We start from the raw sequence: 16182 nt of genomic DNA, 5'->3' as shown, positions 1-16182 counted from the left end.
TGTCCTGCTACCTCCTTCCTGGGCCCTGCTTCTTTCTTTCTCTCTCTCTCTCTCTCTTTTTTTTTTTTTTTTTTTTTGTCTTTTGTCTTTTTTATGGCCACACCCGCAGCATATGGAGGTTTCCTAGGGGTAATCGGAGCTACAGCTGCCAGCCTACACCATAGCCACAGCAAGGGCAGATCCGAGGCACGTCTGCAACTTACACCACAGCTCATGGCAACGCTGGATCCTAAACCCACTGAGCGAGGCCAGAGATCGAACCCACACCTTCATGGTTCCTAGTAGGATTCGTTTCTGCCATGCCACGACGGGAACTCCCCTGGGCCCTCTTTCTACAGTGTAGTAGCAAAAAGGTGCTTAATTTGTCAGAATGGGTAAACTACGTAGTATATTCAGTGTCAATGAAAGGTGAACATGTAAAGCAGTAAACTGACAGGTTCTCAAGATGCCATTCAAAAGTGATGTACACTTTCAAACCAGAGGTTTTTTAAAATACTTTAAGAATGTTTTCCTCCTCGTGGCCAGACTTCAGGTAATGTGGTTTGTTTCTTCTGTTTTCCTTTTAAAATACCTGTAACTCATCCTGTCTCTTGAAAATGTTGGTGTTGGTCATGTGACACAGTGAAGGTTTTCGTTTTCCTACTCTTTTTTTTTTTTGAATTCCAGGAGCACACATAATAATTTCCATTCTAGTCCTAGGTGTATTGTGAGAAAATGACATGGTGTCAGAAGAGCTGTGCAGATTTCTTGAAGGAGTTGGCGCATTTCACAGTTGTCCAAAAGAGAATGGAGAGAAAGTGTTTACGTGGTGAGGGTGTCTGACAGAAGTAGAGCTAAAAGAGTCCTGTGATGTAAGGCCAAGAAGTCCTAGAGGTGTGGTCCAGAAATCACTCAAGGGCCATGACGTTACCCATTCATTCACTGAGCAAATATTTGTTGGGCATGTGCTGAGTGCCAAGCGCTTGGATGACAGTGGGCAAAGCAGATGCTTGCTCTCAAAGAGTATCCAGTACTGAAAGAGATACACATCACCCAGCAATAATAGGTGTGGTGAGTGTTATCCAAGGAGATGAGTAAAGACAAAAAGTAACAGGAGTATTTAACCTCATCTAGGGTGTCAAGGAAGACTTTTCAGCTCAGATTTGAGGACTGAAAGCAGACAAGGAGCAGAAAGCATTAGCAGTGTTTCAGGCGGAGGGCGTTGCATGCCCAAGTCCCAAGTCTAGAGGGTGGAGCATCTGAAAAAAATGGTATGATGTGTTAGGGTTACAGAACTGCTTCAAGGGACAGAAAACCTAGTGCATCAGTGCTTGAAGCAATAAAGGAGATTTTGATGTAAAAGTCCAGGTAGGCGGTCCCGGAGTGCTCTGGCAGTTTCACAGTTATCAAGGGCCTGGCTCCGTCCGTCTTGCTGTGCTGTCACCCTCCACTTAAAGACCCAAGTGACTCCTTTGCTTTCACTTTCCACAGTCTATCCGGCAGGAAAGGGAAAAGGAAGAAGGGAGCCAACACCTCTCCTGAGGGCATGGCTCATCCCAATGGCCCAAACCCAGTCACATGACCACATTAACTGCAAGGGAGGCTGGGAAAGATCCTTATTCCATGACCATTTATTAAGCTAAAAATCAAGATTGAATTATGGAAGAAGAGGAGAACAGACATTGGATTACAGTTTAGCAGTCTTTGACTCACATGGCTAGGTGGTGGGATGCAGCAGGAGAACCAGACTAGGAAGCAGGTGGGGACCAGGTTGGGGGAGTCCTTTGCAGCATCTGTTAAACAGGAGTTTGGAAATAGTGAAGTTTTAAGCAAAGTGCCGTGATGGTTGTGGCTGCCTTGTGGAGAACCAGTTGGTAGAGGGTCAGATGGATCCAGGCAGATCCCGTTAGGGGGCTATTACAACAGTCCAAGTAAGAGATTGGGTGGCTTGGGCTGGTAGTGGTAGCTAAGATAGTATGACGTGCACAATTTTGAGAGCTATTTAGGAAGTAGAATAAGCCGTTCTTGAGATTTAGGGGTGGGAGGAGGATTAAAACAAGAAAGGAATCAAGGGTGCTTCTGGCATTGAGCAGTGGGAAAGATGACAGTGCCATTTTGGGGAAGGGAGGATCTGGAGGGGAAGGTGCGTTCCAGTTGGCCAAGTGGAGTCTCGTGTGTCCATGAGACAGCTCCGTGGAAGCGTATCTTAGACCGTTGGGTGTGTGAGCCTGGAGCTTAGGAGGGAAGACTGCCTGAGACAGAGTCATGTTTATTTCCTCTCATTCTCACGAGGGTGTTTTGGTTTTTGTTTTTCTTTCAGTGATCAAGAGTGAAAAGATTGTGCTCTGTGAGAGCTTAAATCCCTTAGAGGTGGCCCATGGACTGTTTAGGCTAGTGAACTCCAAAGATCATTCAGCCACTGTAACCGAAACAGATGGGAAGAAAAATGTGTGAATGGTTGTATCCTCCTGTTATGAAACACAAAATCATCGTAGTCACATACGAAGCTGACATAAACATTAAGGAATCATAAGCAGAGCCATAAGAACTGGGGATGTGTGGAATGTTGTGAGTTCTTATTTTACTTAAAAAAAAAACCCAAAAATCCCTGGCACAGTCTGGAGTTGTCACAGGGTATTAAGGATCCATACACAGAATTCACAAAAAGTGTGCTTGGAAGTTTTCTTTCACATTCCTATTATCTTACCTTGCTCTCTGCAACGTGTTCAGATACATGGAGTCCGATGTCTTAGACCAGCCCCATGAGCCGGGTGGGGGACAACCGCTACCAAACCCAGGAGGAAGCTGAGGACTCTGCAGGGTTCAGGGACTCACCTAAGTAAGATTGAAAGTTAAGTTTTGGCACAACGATCAAGTGTGGGCCTGCTGACTCCAGATCCTGTGCCCTGTTTTCTTCGTAGAACTGGTTCTCTATGGTTATTCTTCTTTAGTCTCTGGACTACCTCGTTACTTCTTTAGTTTTTCCCTTCATGCTAAGGGAGGCCTAGCATGAGTAATCCACATTGGAGGAAAATCATCATGACTTTTTCTTGAAACCTCTTTATCTTTATTAGATTTGGGGCAGGGAGAGGTGGAGCTTGGTTTGGTACTAAATTTACTGATTCCCCACTGGTTAGCACTGGTTAGTTGAAGAGAACAGTTCTGACTCAAAGTGAAGGCTTAGCTAAGGCTTAAAAACCTAATTGGGATAATCTCACAGTGGTTGTCTTGTCTATTACTGAGGGGTAATTATATTTGTAATGTCAAGAATATAAAGATTAGCTATGCATTTGATGTGCTTTAAAAATAAGTCTGTCTTGGAGTTCCTGTTGTGGCTCAGTGGTAACGAACCTGACTAGTATCCATGAGGATGCTGGTTCAATCCCTGGCCCCACTCAGTGGGTTAAGAATCTGGCATTGCTGTGAGCTGTGGTGTAGGTAGCAGACCTGGCTTGGATCTGTCGTGGCTGTGGCTGTCGCTATGACATAGGCCAGCAGCTGTAGCTCAGATGTGACCCCTAGCCTGGGAACTTCCATATGCCCCGGATGTGGCCCTAAGAAGACAAAAAAAAAAAAAGTCTGCCCTTTGACTTAGATAAGTATGCATTTCTGTATCTTAGTTCTACATCTAAACTTCTGAAAATGAATTATGATATTTTAATACAAGCTTTAGTGTTTTGTGAAATAGTAATAAATGTCTTTATAGTAGCCACAAAAATTATGAGTCCTTTCCCTTCATTCATTTTCTGAGAGCTAGGACAGTGGAGCAGATGATCATCAGTATATATTATGTCTTAGTAGAATGAATTTATAAATTCGTACGAGTGTCCAAGTTGCACGCGTTGGTTCTCTGGGCTCCCGTCGCCATCGTGTCCACTCCGCCGTCTTGCCTTCACGTTCCCGTGACCTTAGTTGCTGGAGGTGATGTCCTAAAGGACTTGTTGGAGTTGTACCAAGGACCAAAGTCTGAAACGTTATCATTTTATGGTACAACCACCTTTTCTCTTGGTGGGTGTGGTCCACGGAGAAGGACTCTGATTTGCTCATAGGGTACAATATTGAATTTAATCAACTCTTATGTAGAAGAGGGATAGAGTTTAAATTAAATTCTTACTTGACATCAGAGATTAAAGATTAGATGTTGTGCTCTTAATAGAACATGCTTCCAGAAAATCCTGTAGGCTCTAGGGCAGGAAAAAACTACCAAGCGCAGGATGATAGCAGACGGCTTCCCGGTGGGAATGTAGTGCTCTGGTGCCTACTTTGTGAAATTCTTTGGGTTGTAAGGTCAGAGGGAAGGACCATTTTTACTCATTTATTTATTGTACCGGCTCCTAGCCAGCATTCGGTAGGTGTTTTCCCCATGAAGCCCCCAGTTTGATTTGATGGATTGAATATGGTACAGTTCTCATTCTCCAACCTTGTATTTTATGCTCAATCTGTAACCTTTTATTAAGATATTTCTTGCCTTTGGAGGAAATAGTTAAATACAGTTTTAGTGAAAACTTAAAAAGGTCCTTAATCACTTTTGAATTTGGAGGAAATTTGGAGAAAAATACCATCTCGGCATTATCATATCAAAAGTATTGATCAGTTAATTTTGAATGGCTCTGAGCCCAAGAACTATGCAGGTAGAATTATGTAGATTCAGAGTTCTCTGGTGGCCTAGCAGTTAAAGGATCCAGTGTTGTCACAGCTTTGGCTTGAGTCCCTGCTGGGGTGCAGGTTTGATCCTTGGAGCCTGTAGGGCCTTCCCACTGCCTGAGGGCTCAAGTGCATATTCCTGTGAATGAGCTGGAGCCCACAGGCTGGCCTCTCTTCCTGTCTGACCCTATCTACCTGTGTCCCCTGTGGGACACCCACCTTGTCCTGTGTGTGGACCTTGCTTCTATGAGTTCTTCAAGATTCCCTGCCTTGGCACTATCACCCGAACAGCACCAAACCTTTCTTGTGGCATGATTCCGGTGGCTTCTTTATAATCATGTTTTTAGTCCTACCCTTTAAAAAATTTTTTTGTTTTGTTTTTTGTCCATGCCCACAGCCTGCAGAAGGGATCAAACCTATGCCGCAGCAGTGACAACGCTGGGTCCTTAACCGCTAGACCACCAGGGAGCTCCTTCATTATTACCCTTGAGGCTCTTGTCTCCTGTTTGGTATAGGTCATTTGGCTCTTAAAGCACACTGTGTGATCTTGCTGTCTCAAGATGCTCTGAGGTCCCCTGACACCTCTTTGCACTGCACTGCCACAGCACGCAGGAAGCCTTCAGTAAGCGTGGCTGTTGCTGGTGATGAGGTGGTGCAGAAGAGGAAGGTCCTGGGTGAACTCGAGATTCTTCTGGTCACGTGTGCTTTGCTCTGGGGGAACGACACTGTTGGCTTCTTTTGGAGAACTTCACGATCACTGAGAACTATGGAGGGAAGGTCACAGCTCTGTTTTGATTCTGATTTCCAGAATACCACTTCATTATGTACTGTCCTGCTTTAAACTTCCGTGGCTCTCCATTGCTTTCAGAATCAAATGTTGGTCTAATATTTGGGTCTTACCTCCCAGGGCTCTTTAGCCAGCCAGGTGCATTCACTGTTTCCCATGTCTGGGCGAGTTTTGTCCTTTGCTCCCTTCCCCGCTTCTTAGAGCTTTACTCCCTCCTAAGCTGTCTCCACTTTCAAGCAGCACGTAAGAGCATTTAATAGTAGCATGAGTCTGGGAAAGGCTTGACCAAACCAAGGCTTGAGGGGCTCGAAGAATTTCTAGGCAAAGGAAGGGATATCCCAGTCGAATGGCCCAGCATGTGCAGATACATTGAGGTGGGGGAACGCGCAGTGTGGGGAATGGTATTTCTCTGGTATCTGGTCTAGAGCCTGAGTTGGCCGGGACCTTAGTAGCCAGTGCAGGCAGCCTGCCCCCTCCCCTTACCCCCAAAGGGATCCCTTCTGTAACATCCCGGACAGTTAGCCTGTCATGGTACCAGCAAGTTTGCTGCTCTGTTAGTGTACCTTTTACAGATTGAGCTTGAGAATTGGGCCCTGGACTCAGGCTACTTGTGCACAAATCCTAGTCCCACTGTCCTCGAGCTGTGTGACCTTGATTGATATGGTCTCAGTTGCCTCACCTATAAAATGAGCATGATAATAGTGTCTATCTTACATAGGTGGTGTGAGGATTAAATGAGTTAATTCATGTAAAGCACTTGGAATGATGTCTGGCACATGCCTGATGCTCAGTAAATGTAGCTTTGAGTGGGGTCGCTCTTCTCTATTGTTCTGACTCTGTGCTAAGATTGTTGACTGCATCTTCTGTGACAGCCCTTCAGTGTTCCAATTCAGCAGGGGATGTGAGACAGTCTTACTGATGAGTAAACTGAGGCCTTAGGTGGATAGGTGGCCCTTTCAAGCAATAACTGGCAGAACTAGGAGCAGACCTAGATCTTTTTTTTTTTTTGCTTTTTAGGGCCACACCTGCGGCATATGGAAGTTTCCAGGCTGGGGTAGAATCAGAGCTGTGGCTGCTGGCCTAGGCCACAGCCCCAGCAGCCCCAGATGCTTAACCCACTGAGCGAGGCCAAGAATCAGACCTGCATTCTTACGGATACTAGTCAGATTTGTTATCGCTGAGCCACAAAGGGAATTCCTTTTTCTTTTTCGTTTTATGGCCTCACCTGTGGCATTTGGAAGTTCCTGGGCCAAGGATCAGATCTAAGCTGCAGCTGCAGCCTACACCACAGCTTTGGCAACACCGAATCATTAACCCACAGCCCTGGGCCGGTGATTGAACCAGCAACTCTGCAGCAACCCAAGCTGCTGCAGTCTAATTCTTAACCTACTCTGCCACAGTGGGAACTCCCAAAATGTATTTCTTATAGTGGATCAGCTAATAAAAGTTGAGAGGCACTGCTCTGAGGTTTATTGCCAACCTGGAGGCATCCCAGAGAGACCAGCCAGGATGGGAATGAGACTTAAAATCATACCAGTTAGAAAAATGGTTGAGGTGTGGGGAGTGTGAGGAAACCCGGAGGACCTGATCACGGCTTCCAGTGATCTGCAAGCTGCGTTGGGGTAGAAGGAGCTGAACGGCCTCACGGGGCGGTGACATCAGGGAGGCAGTTTCCATTTATTATATAGAGAGGAGAGTTGCTGCTGTCAGAAGTGGCCAGAAGACGTGAGTGTCCTGTCCCCAGTGACACGTCACAGAGACACTGGAGAAGGGGAGTCAGCATACAGAGGAGCCTTTTTGAGGGGGGGTGTAGGGCTGTTCCAGCAGGGGAACCTTTCTAGATGGGGGATGATGGGGGATGATCAGCCCCCTCCCCCCTCATGGCACCCTCACTGTGAGGCCTGAGCTCCTCAGCCTGGCTGCCAGGCTCTCTGTATTCCGACCTCTGTCCATCTCTCCGTCTCCCGCCCCTGCCTCCTTTCCACACCAGCTAGGTAATAGTTGCCACAATCTGCCGTGCACTCTGCGTCTTCCCTCCCCCCAGGATGGCCTCCTCAGCTCCATATGCCTGGGAATTCCTAGTTATTCATTAAAGCTCAGTTCAGGGGTCACTTTTCTGGGGGCCATTTCCGCCAAACATCCCTACCCCTCCTGGGCTTCTGGCCTCTGGAGGGTCTGTTAGCTCATGGCATAGCTGACTGTGTAGGGTCATGGGCGACATGCCCATGTCGTGGTTGACAGTGCAGGGTCCCAAATCATAGAAGGATTCAAATCCAAGCTCCATCATTTACCAGTGCTCCCCATGGGACCTTGAACAAAATACTTGGCTTCTCTTCCCCTCGCTAGTAAAGTGACGGTACCTACCTTAGGCGTGTGGAAAATACGCACGAGTTGATCCAGGTGAGGTGCTTAGCACTCTGCCTTAATAGTAAGTATTAGTTGTCGTGGTTGTTTACGCTGCTACTTCTGTTATTGTAATCATCACACCTGCCACATTGCCGCTGTTGGTTTACAGATCTCTCTTCTAGGCGGAGAGGATTTTGGAGGGCGAGGACTCTGCTCTGTTCACCCCCTGTATGCAGAGAGCCAAGCACGGGTCAGATGGCATTGAATAAGTGCTGAGTAAATTGGCTTCTGTGAAAGCAACTAGATGTTAAGTGTTAGATTTTAAAACCTGTGCTTTCCTTAAGGACGATTTCTGAGTGTTAGGAAATTACATATTTGTTTGGTGAAGCTCTTAGCAACACTGCTCTGATTTTTTTTTTTCTTCATCCCAGAGGCTTTTTTTTTTGTTTGTTTGAAAATTCTTTTTATCATATCCATTAACTATTGAGAAATAAACAGAGTCTGTTAAAAATAGCAAAATGAGGAGTTCCCGTCGTGGCACAGTGGTTGACGAATCCGACTAGGAACCAAGAGGTTGCAGGTTCGGTCCCTGGCCTTGCTCAGTGGGTTAAGGATCCAGCGTTTCTGTGAGCTGTGCTGCAGGTCGTAGACTCGGCCCGGATCCCGTGTTGCTGTGGCTCTGGCGTAGGCCAGTGGCTACAGCTCCGATTTGATCCCTAGCCTGGGAACTTCCATAAGCTGTGGGACCGGCTCAAGAAAAGGCAAAAAGACAAAAAAAAAAAAAAAAGCAAAGTGGGGGCGTTCCCATTGTGGTGCATTGGAAACAAATCTAACTAGTAACCATGAAGTTGTGTGTTCGATCCCTGGCCTTGCTCAGTGGGTTAAGGATCTGGCGTTGCTGTGAGCTGTGCTGCAGGTCGTAGACTTGGCTCGGATCCTGTGTGGCTATGGCCTGCAGCTGTAGCTCTGATTTGACCCCTAGCCTGGGAACCTTTGTATGTCTCCGTGCAGCCCTAAAAGGATCAAAAAAAAAAAAAAAAAAAAAAGCCTATCTTTATGATAAGCTTTCCCCTCTAACTTCTAATGACCTTACTTTTTTTTTTTTTTTTTTTTTTTTTTTTTTTTGCTACACCCATGACATGTGAAAGTTCCCAGGCCAGGGATTGAACCTATGCCACAGCAGCAACTGTAGTGGCAATGCCAGATCCTTAACCTTCCGAGCCACCAGGGAACTCCGAATGACCTCAATTTTAACTGTCCTTCCCATAACAACCCATCAGATGTTTGAAGAGAAGGAGCCTGTTAGTCCCAGTCATCTCTTCTCCTCACTGAGAGACCGTGGTCCTCTAGCTCTTCTCACAGGGCATTTGCTGCAATCTCTTCATCGTGATCTCGTTCCCCTGGTCTCTTCTATTTCAGTTTCTCTGGGTGTGTGGCTTCCAAACTAAACTCAACTTTCCTGATTGGGTCAGAAAAGAATGGGATGGTATCTTCCCTCCTTTTAAGTGTACCCTTTGATAACTTTTTGGATTAGTAGAGCCCGTTAACTTTTTGGATAATCTCTAAAAAGGAATAGAGACAAGAATGCTGTCATCTCTCTCTTATATTCTGCTTCTAAACTCTGTACCCCATCCTGCATTTAAGTCCATGGTTTGGACCCAAATAAGAATTTGGATATATTCCTATTAAACACTGCATTGTTCAGAGGTATGTGATGGAAATAGGGGTATTTGTGTCAGTGATGAAATGTCAATGGGATGTTTCCATTTTTCATGAAGAAGGGAAACAGAGAGCAGGAGTTTTAAGGAGGAGAGAGGATTACTTAGAAGAGAGGGTGGGAGACTCCTCTGAAGTATTTCCTAGTGAGGGATGTTTATGAGTGAACGTATCAGCAGGAAGAAAGAAGCCCCTGGTGAAGGGGAGGGCCTGAGAGCTGGGGAGAGCGGGGAGTTGCCAGGTGAGGGAAGTCTTGCAGGAGGTGAGAGGGATCAGAGACTCAGGAGAAGGTAACATTCAGATCAGAAAGGAGAAGAGGAACGCTTTGCACTGCTTCTGGGCTTTCACTCTATTGGGCTCTGTTCCAATGTTACTTAATCCAGGCAGCAGTCTGTGAGTTTGCTAATATTTGCTCCATCATTCAGATCAAGAAGCCAAGCCTTATGGAGGCAAGGAAATGTGTGTAAAGTCACATAGCCCGTTCGGTTAGTGACAGAGCAGGATTCAAGCCAAATCCCACGCTATACCCGCTTCCCCAGATGGCCCAGCATGAGCCGGGAGCAAATTAAATTACGGTTAAAGGTTAGCGAAAACAGGACTATGAAGTAGCTAAACCAGGTTAGTTTACTTGTCCAAAGTGTGTTTAGAAGAAAAAGCCCAGCTAAACCGGAGATGCTTCTCTAAGCCAATGCTTTGAATTTTGTACTTTGTAACCAGTTGAACATTTTTGCAGTAGTTTCTTCTGAAATTATTTGGGGAAGGGGGGTAACTCTCTTGAAAGAGATGGAATGAAATGGTATCTTAGTTTTTTGGGTTTTTTTTTTTTTTTTGTCTTTTTATATTTTTAGGGCCACACTCGTGGCATATGGAGGTTCCCAGGCTAGGGGTCGAATCAGGGCTACAGCTGCCAGCCTACACCACAGCTCATGGCAACGCCGGATCCTTAACCCACTGAGCAAGGGCAGGGTTCGAACCCGCAACCTCATTGTTCCTAGTTGTATTCGTTTCCGCTGCGTCGTGATGGGAACTCTGAAGTGGTATCTTGAGGCAATACTTAGATACACACATTTTGCAGAGCATAGTGAGTTACTAGCCTGAATTTCTTTGTTCTTCAGATGATATATATCCAGTCTTCCCACAACAACAATAACCACTAAAATCACAACTCTTGAGATGATAGGTCAAAAAGTTATTCAAGATTTGGAACAGACCTGATGTTCTTGAATCTCTTGTCTTTATAGGCCTTCGCCCAGTTTGATGCCGAGGGTGATGGTACCGTGGATGCTGAGAACATGCTGGAGGCCCTCAAGAATTCCAGTGGAGCTAATCTTCAGGGGGAGCTGAGCCACATCATCAGACAACTGCAAGCCTGTTCCCTTGTTCCAGGTGGGCTCTCATCGTTGTGCTGAATGATAAAGCAGCTCTCCCAGAGCCCCGGGAAACTCTTCTATGATACGAGTGTAGTTAGGCAGGCTTGTGGGCCCCATGAAGTAAACTTGCTTCTCCGATAGTCCTCGTTGAGCTCGTGGTCGGAATTAGTGTTCAGTGTAGTCCTCTCTCTTGTTCCCCAGTTCAGGGAGGGTTGAGCGGTTCTGCCATTTTTATGAAACTTGGTCATGAGACACCTTCCTTAGTGGATCTCTTTATTTCCTTTTCTCAGGAAGCCTTCCCTGGCCCCAATTGTGTGTTCTTTTAGCATCCCGCATTTGTTTTTTGGCAGCAGATTACCGTTGTAATTAATTAATTATTACTTATTTATAAATGTCACTTTTTTTTTTTTTTTGGTCTTTTTTGCCTTCTCTAGGGCTGCTTCTGCAGCACATGGAGGTTCCCAGGCTAGGGGTCAAATCAGAGCTGTAGCCGCCGGCCCACGCCACAGCCACTGCAACGTGGGATCCGAGCCACGTCTGTGACCTACACCACAGCTCACAGTAATGCCGGATCCTTAACCCACTGAGTTAAGGGATCGAACCTGCAACCTCATGGTTCCTAGTCAGATTTGAACCCGCAACCTCATGGTTCCTAGTGAGATTCATTAACCATTGAGCCATGACGGGAACTCCTAAATGTCACTCTTATATTGTAAACTCCACAAGGGTAGGGACCTTCTCTTTTATTTCTACTGTGTCCTCACATTTAGTACAATTTTTGGCACATTGTAGGCACTCAATGTTTGTTGGGGTTTTTCTGTTTTTGTTTTCTTTTTTTTTTTTTTTTTTTTTTTTTTGCTGCACCTGCAGGATGCAGAAGTCCCCAGCCTAGGGGTCAAACCCGAGTGATAGCAGTAATGCCAAGTCCTTAACTGGTAGGCCACCAGACAACTCCAGCCCCCATTTTTTTTTTTTTTTCTGTCTTTTTGGGGCCGCACTTGCGGCATATGGAAGTTCCCAGGCTAGGGGTCTGTCTAATTGGAGCTGTGGCCACTGGCATATGCCACAACCACAGCAATGCCAGATCCAAGCTGTGTCTGTGACCTACACCACAGTTCATGGCAACACCGGATTCTTAACCCACTGAGCAAGGCCAGGGGTCAGACAGATCTGTGTCCTCATGAATACTAGTCAGATTCACTTCTGCTGAGCTACCATGGGAACTCCCCGATGTGTTTTTTTTTTTTTTTTTTTTTAGAAAGCTATCACTCTGAAATTTTTTTTTTTTTTTTGTCTTTTTGTCTTTTTGCCTTTTCTAGGGCCGCTTCCATGGCATGTGTTGGTTCCCAGGCTAGGGGTTGGATTGGAGCTGTAGCCACCGGCCTACACCAGGGCCGCAGCAACGCGGGATCTGAGCCACGTCTGCGACCTACACCACAGCTCACGGCAACGCGAGGCCAGGGATCGAACCCGCAACCTCATGGTTCCTAGTCGGATTTGTTAACCACTGCGCCACGATGGAAACTCCTAAAATTTAAGAATAAAAATAGCTTAAAACTAAGCAATACTTCTACATTGTACCTATGAAAAAACTTTGTCTATGTTATTCTTTTTTCTACTGAGAGAACAATTGAGCTTGAAAGGAAAAAAACCTTGGCATATCATTCTTTTGGTTCAGTTTATCTTTTTTTTTTTTTTTTTTTTTTTGCTTTTTAGGGCAGCACTTGCGGCATACATATGGAAGTTCCCAGGATAGGGGTTGAATCAGAGCTATATCTGCTGCTATACCACAGCCACAGCAATGTAGGATCTGAGGCATGTCTGTGACCTACACCACAGCTCATGGCAATGCCGACCCACTGAGCGAGCTCAGGAATTGAACCTGCATCCTCATGGGTACTCGTCGGATTCGTTTCCACTGTGCCACGACAGGAACTCCAGTTCAGTTTGTCTTGTCCAAGAACTTTTCTTTGCCCTTGGAGTCATCACACTTAGTGTAGAGCCTGAGCTTGGGCAGCAGGGAGGCAGGTAGACCTGTTGGATGCAAGTAAATGTAACTGTGATTGTCCTTGACCTTTCCGGCTTCCCACTAAGGATATATTGATCTGGGCAAGGAGCTCAGTGAAGAATTCCTGTTTCTACTCTTCCTCAGACTGTCTTTAATTGTGTCATTTTTATGGACATTGTAGGTAGCCTGTACGTAATAACTTCTCTTCTCATGGCAGTTTGTTATGCTTTGAATTAGCTTAGTGAACTTATGTCTTGGCATTTACATATTACTCTCACCTCTGCATTTCCAGCATGGGGATATAGCATCAGGAGCTTTATTTGAACACCTCAAAGAGATGTGTTAGGAGAAGGGGAAACGAATGGAGACTAGGGAATCCACCAGTACTCGGGGCACTGTCGCTCTGGGTGACACTGAGAGCAGGGAAATTGAGTTAGAAAAATCTTGGATCCAGATCCCAGGATGCTTACCTAGCAGGTCGTGACTTAGGACTTTCTGCTCAAATTTTGTATCCACAGCCAACTTAAAAGAGTTGTTTTCTCAGTCTTAGGCTGAACCTTGATGAGCTGCACTCACCTCTCTGGTGGGATCTCCATTTCCTGGTCCCTCTGTCTGCCCAGACCATTATTCCTTTTGTATCACATTGTATGAGGGCTGAATGCTTAAAAGAGAGACAGCCCCTTTCCTTCCCCTATTTTTTTTATTATCTTGGCATCTCACATAAGCCCATTTTCCTGAGGTGTGAAAGGAAGATACCAGTGCTGTCAGTGCCTTCCCCACCTCCAGCCCCGCCGCACCCCACCACCTAGTCACGGGGACTGAATGAGAGGATGTGTGGAGGTCCCCTTGAAACTGTCAAATGCCATGGGAAATTGTCATCGGGGCAGTGGATGTATTTTCATCATTGTGTCTGATGTAGCTTAGTATAAAAACAGTTAAGCCTTTGCTCTCTAATGCGATAAACTTATATTCCTAAGACCATATTCCTTTTTTTTTTTTTTTTTTTTTTTGGTCTTTTAGGGCCACACCCGTGGCATATGGAGGTTCCCAGGCTAGGGGTCAAGTGGGAGCTGCAGCTGCCGGCCACAGCCACAGCCTTAGCCATAGCAATGTGGGATCTGAGCCACATCTGCGACCTACACCACAGCTCACGGCAATGCCAGATCCTTAACCCACTGAACGAGGCCAGGGATCGAACCTCAACCTTGTGGACGCTACTTGGGTTCGTTAGCCACTGAGCCGTGACGGGAACTCCGTAAGACCATATTCTATGTGCAAAACTTCTAGTTAGTATTTATGCTTATAAGTTAAACTTATAAATTTTTAAAGCTGGATTTAAACAAATCATTATTCTGAGTTTTCTAAAAATTCTATTAAACTAAAACAAAATTATTATTTTTCTTTCTATGGCAACACCTGCGGCATATGGAAGTTCTCAGGCTGGGGGTCCAGTTGGAGCTAGCTGCAGCTGCTGGCCTATGCCACAGCCATAGCAGCACTGGATCCAAGCCACATCTTCGACCTATGCCTCAGCTTGTGGCAATGCTGGATCCTTAACCCACTGAGTGAGGTCAGGGATCGAACCCACATCCTCATGGATACTAGTCAGATTCTTAACCTGCTGATCCACAATGGGAACGCCCTGATTTTTAAGTTGAGATTATCACTGGTTCATTTCTTAAAAGCTTCGTTAGATTTTTGAATGATTAAAGCTGAAACTATCAGTGAAGATTCCTAATGACTGCTTTTAATTTAGCCAATCCAGATAGGCTGCCAGCAGGGGATGTGGAAACCATTGTAGTGGGTTCCCAAAAAACACCAAAAATTATTTTGTCTGCTCAGGTTTCATAGACATATTTTCAGAGTCCAAGGAGGGGCTGGATGTTCACTCGTCAATGATTCTGCGCTTCCTGCATCGCAATCGGCTCTCGAGCACCGTCGTCCCCTACCCCATGTTGGACCACTGCAATAACATGTGCACTATGAGGGCTTCTGTTCTGAAGGAGTCTCTGGATCAACTGGTACAAAAAGAAAAGGGTATGTGTGCAGGGGTCCGGGTGTTCCTGAAAATGCTTGGTCATCATTTCTTCCAAATGTAGTATTTATTGGTAGGATGAGCCAGCACTTCTCCCCTGCGTTTATTTCTGAAAACATAAGAGTGACCAGTTTGGAACATAAAAATAAGATCTACTCTCCTGCTTCCTTCTTCCCTCCCTCTCCCCGCCCCTCTCCCCCTCCCTCTTCTCTTCTTAACACAACTGATTTCTCATCACGTGGGTCTCTGCGCCGGTATGACTTCAGGGAGGCCTTTCTTCAGTAGTTTTATCTAATTGATGCCCCCACACCCACCCTTCCCTACCTTTTGGTCACTATCACCTTTGCAGGTTTAATGGTCTCAGTGACACTCATCTGAAGTTGCAGCATTTATTATTTGCTTGCATTTTTTCTGTCTTGTTACTTCATCAGTCTTGGCACCCACAACTACGCCTGCCATGTAGTATATACTCTGTGAATAGTTGTTAAATAAATGAGAGAAACCACTATAGACTCACTTAGTGACCATAACATAAGTTGGTAATGTTGAGTTGGCAGATCTGTGGAACATAATAGAGTTCAAAAAATAGACCCAAGTACATCTGGGAAAAGAGTATCAAATGTAGGTATTAGCATTAGAAAAAAATAAAACCAGATTGTTAACCCACTATGTTCAATACAGTAAATTTCAGCTGGGTTAAAAAGTTCAACTAAAGGAGTCCCCACTGTGGCACAGTGGGGTTGGTGGTGTCTCTGGAGCACTGGGACCAAGATTCGATCCCTGGCTCTGCACAGTGGGTTAAGGATCTAACATTGCTGCATCGGTGGTGTAGGTCACAACTACAGCTTGGCTCTGATTCCTGGCCCAGGAATTCCATATGCTGCAGGGAGGCTAAAACGGAGAAAAAAAAGTTCAACTAAAAAGAAAGCTGTGAGAGTGCTAGAAGAAAGTAGCCCCACGTAATAAAAACGAAAACCTTTCTAAGAGGATGTCAACTCAAAAACTACAAAAGAAAATATTAATAAGTTAGACTGCATGCACATTTAAAGTTCTATATGGCAGAAGACAGCATAAGCAGAATCAAAGGGTGTGACATTTTAGGGAACAAAAGTATGTTTTGTAACATCGTGACAGACTTAGTTTTTCACTAACTCTGACTTGGCCAATTACTTAATTGCCTTAGTTTCCTCATTTCTGAAATCATTTAATACATAGAAAATCTGTAGAAAAGTGCCTAGTTCACAGTCAACAGTTGATAAACATTGCTTATTATATGTGTGTTTATATACATTAGATA

General features: G+C 45.3%; 1 protein-coding gene across 3 annotated transcripts in view; it reads left to right on the top strand.

The window, feature by feature from the left end:
* ZZEF1 (zinc finger ZZ-type and EF-hand domain containing 1) overlaps nt 1–16182 on the top strand; it is a 112353-nt gene that overhangs the window by 1650 nt on the left and 94521 nt on the right. For all 3 annotated transcript variants that reach the window (XR_014821468.1, XM_084985291.1, XM_084985290.1), the window contains exons 2-3: nt 10714–10858; nt 14693–14887. Coding sequence is in view for 1 of the 3 variants with exons in the window: in XM_084985290.1 (XP_084841416.1) it covers nt 10714–10858; nt 14693–14887 (340 nt within the window). In the remaining 2 variants the exon portion in view is untranslated. The remainder of the gene's footprint in view (nt 1–10713; nt 10859–14692; nt 14888–16182) is intronic.

The sequence above is a fragment of the Sus scrofa genome, chromosome 12 (assembly GCF_054392235.1).
Source record: "Sus scrofa isolate SSC_HxYL_T2T_F1_AM1 chromosome 12, Sscrofa_HxYL_maternal_Yorkshire_Landrace_v2.0, whole genome shotgun sequence".
In the NCBI taxonomy this organism is placed as follows: domain Eukaryota; kingdom Metazoa; phylum Chordata; class Mammalia; order Artiodactyla; family Suidae; genus Sus; species Sus scrofa.
Note: the sequence above shows the minus strand (reverse complement) of the source record. Positions and strands in the feature narration are given on the sequence as shown.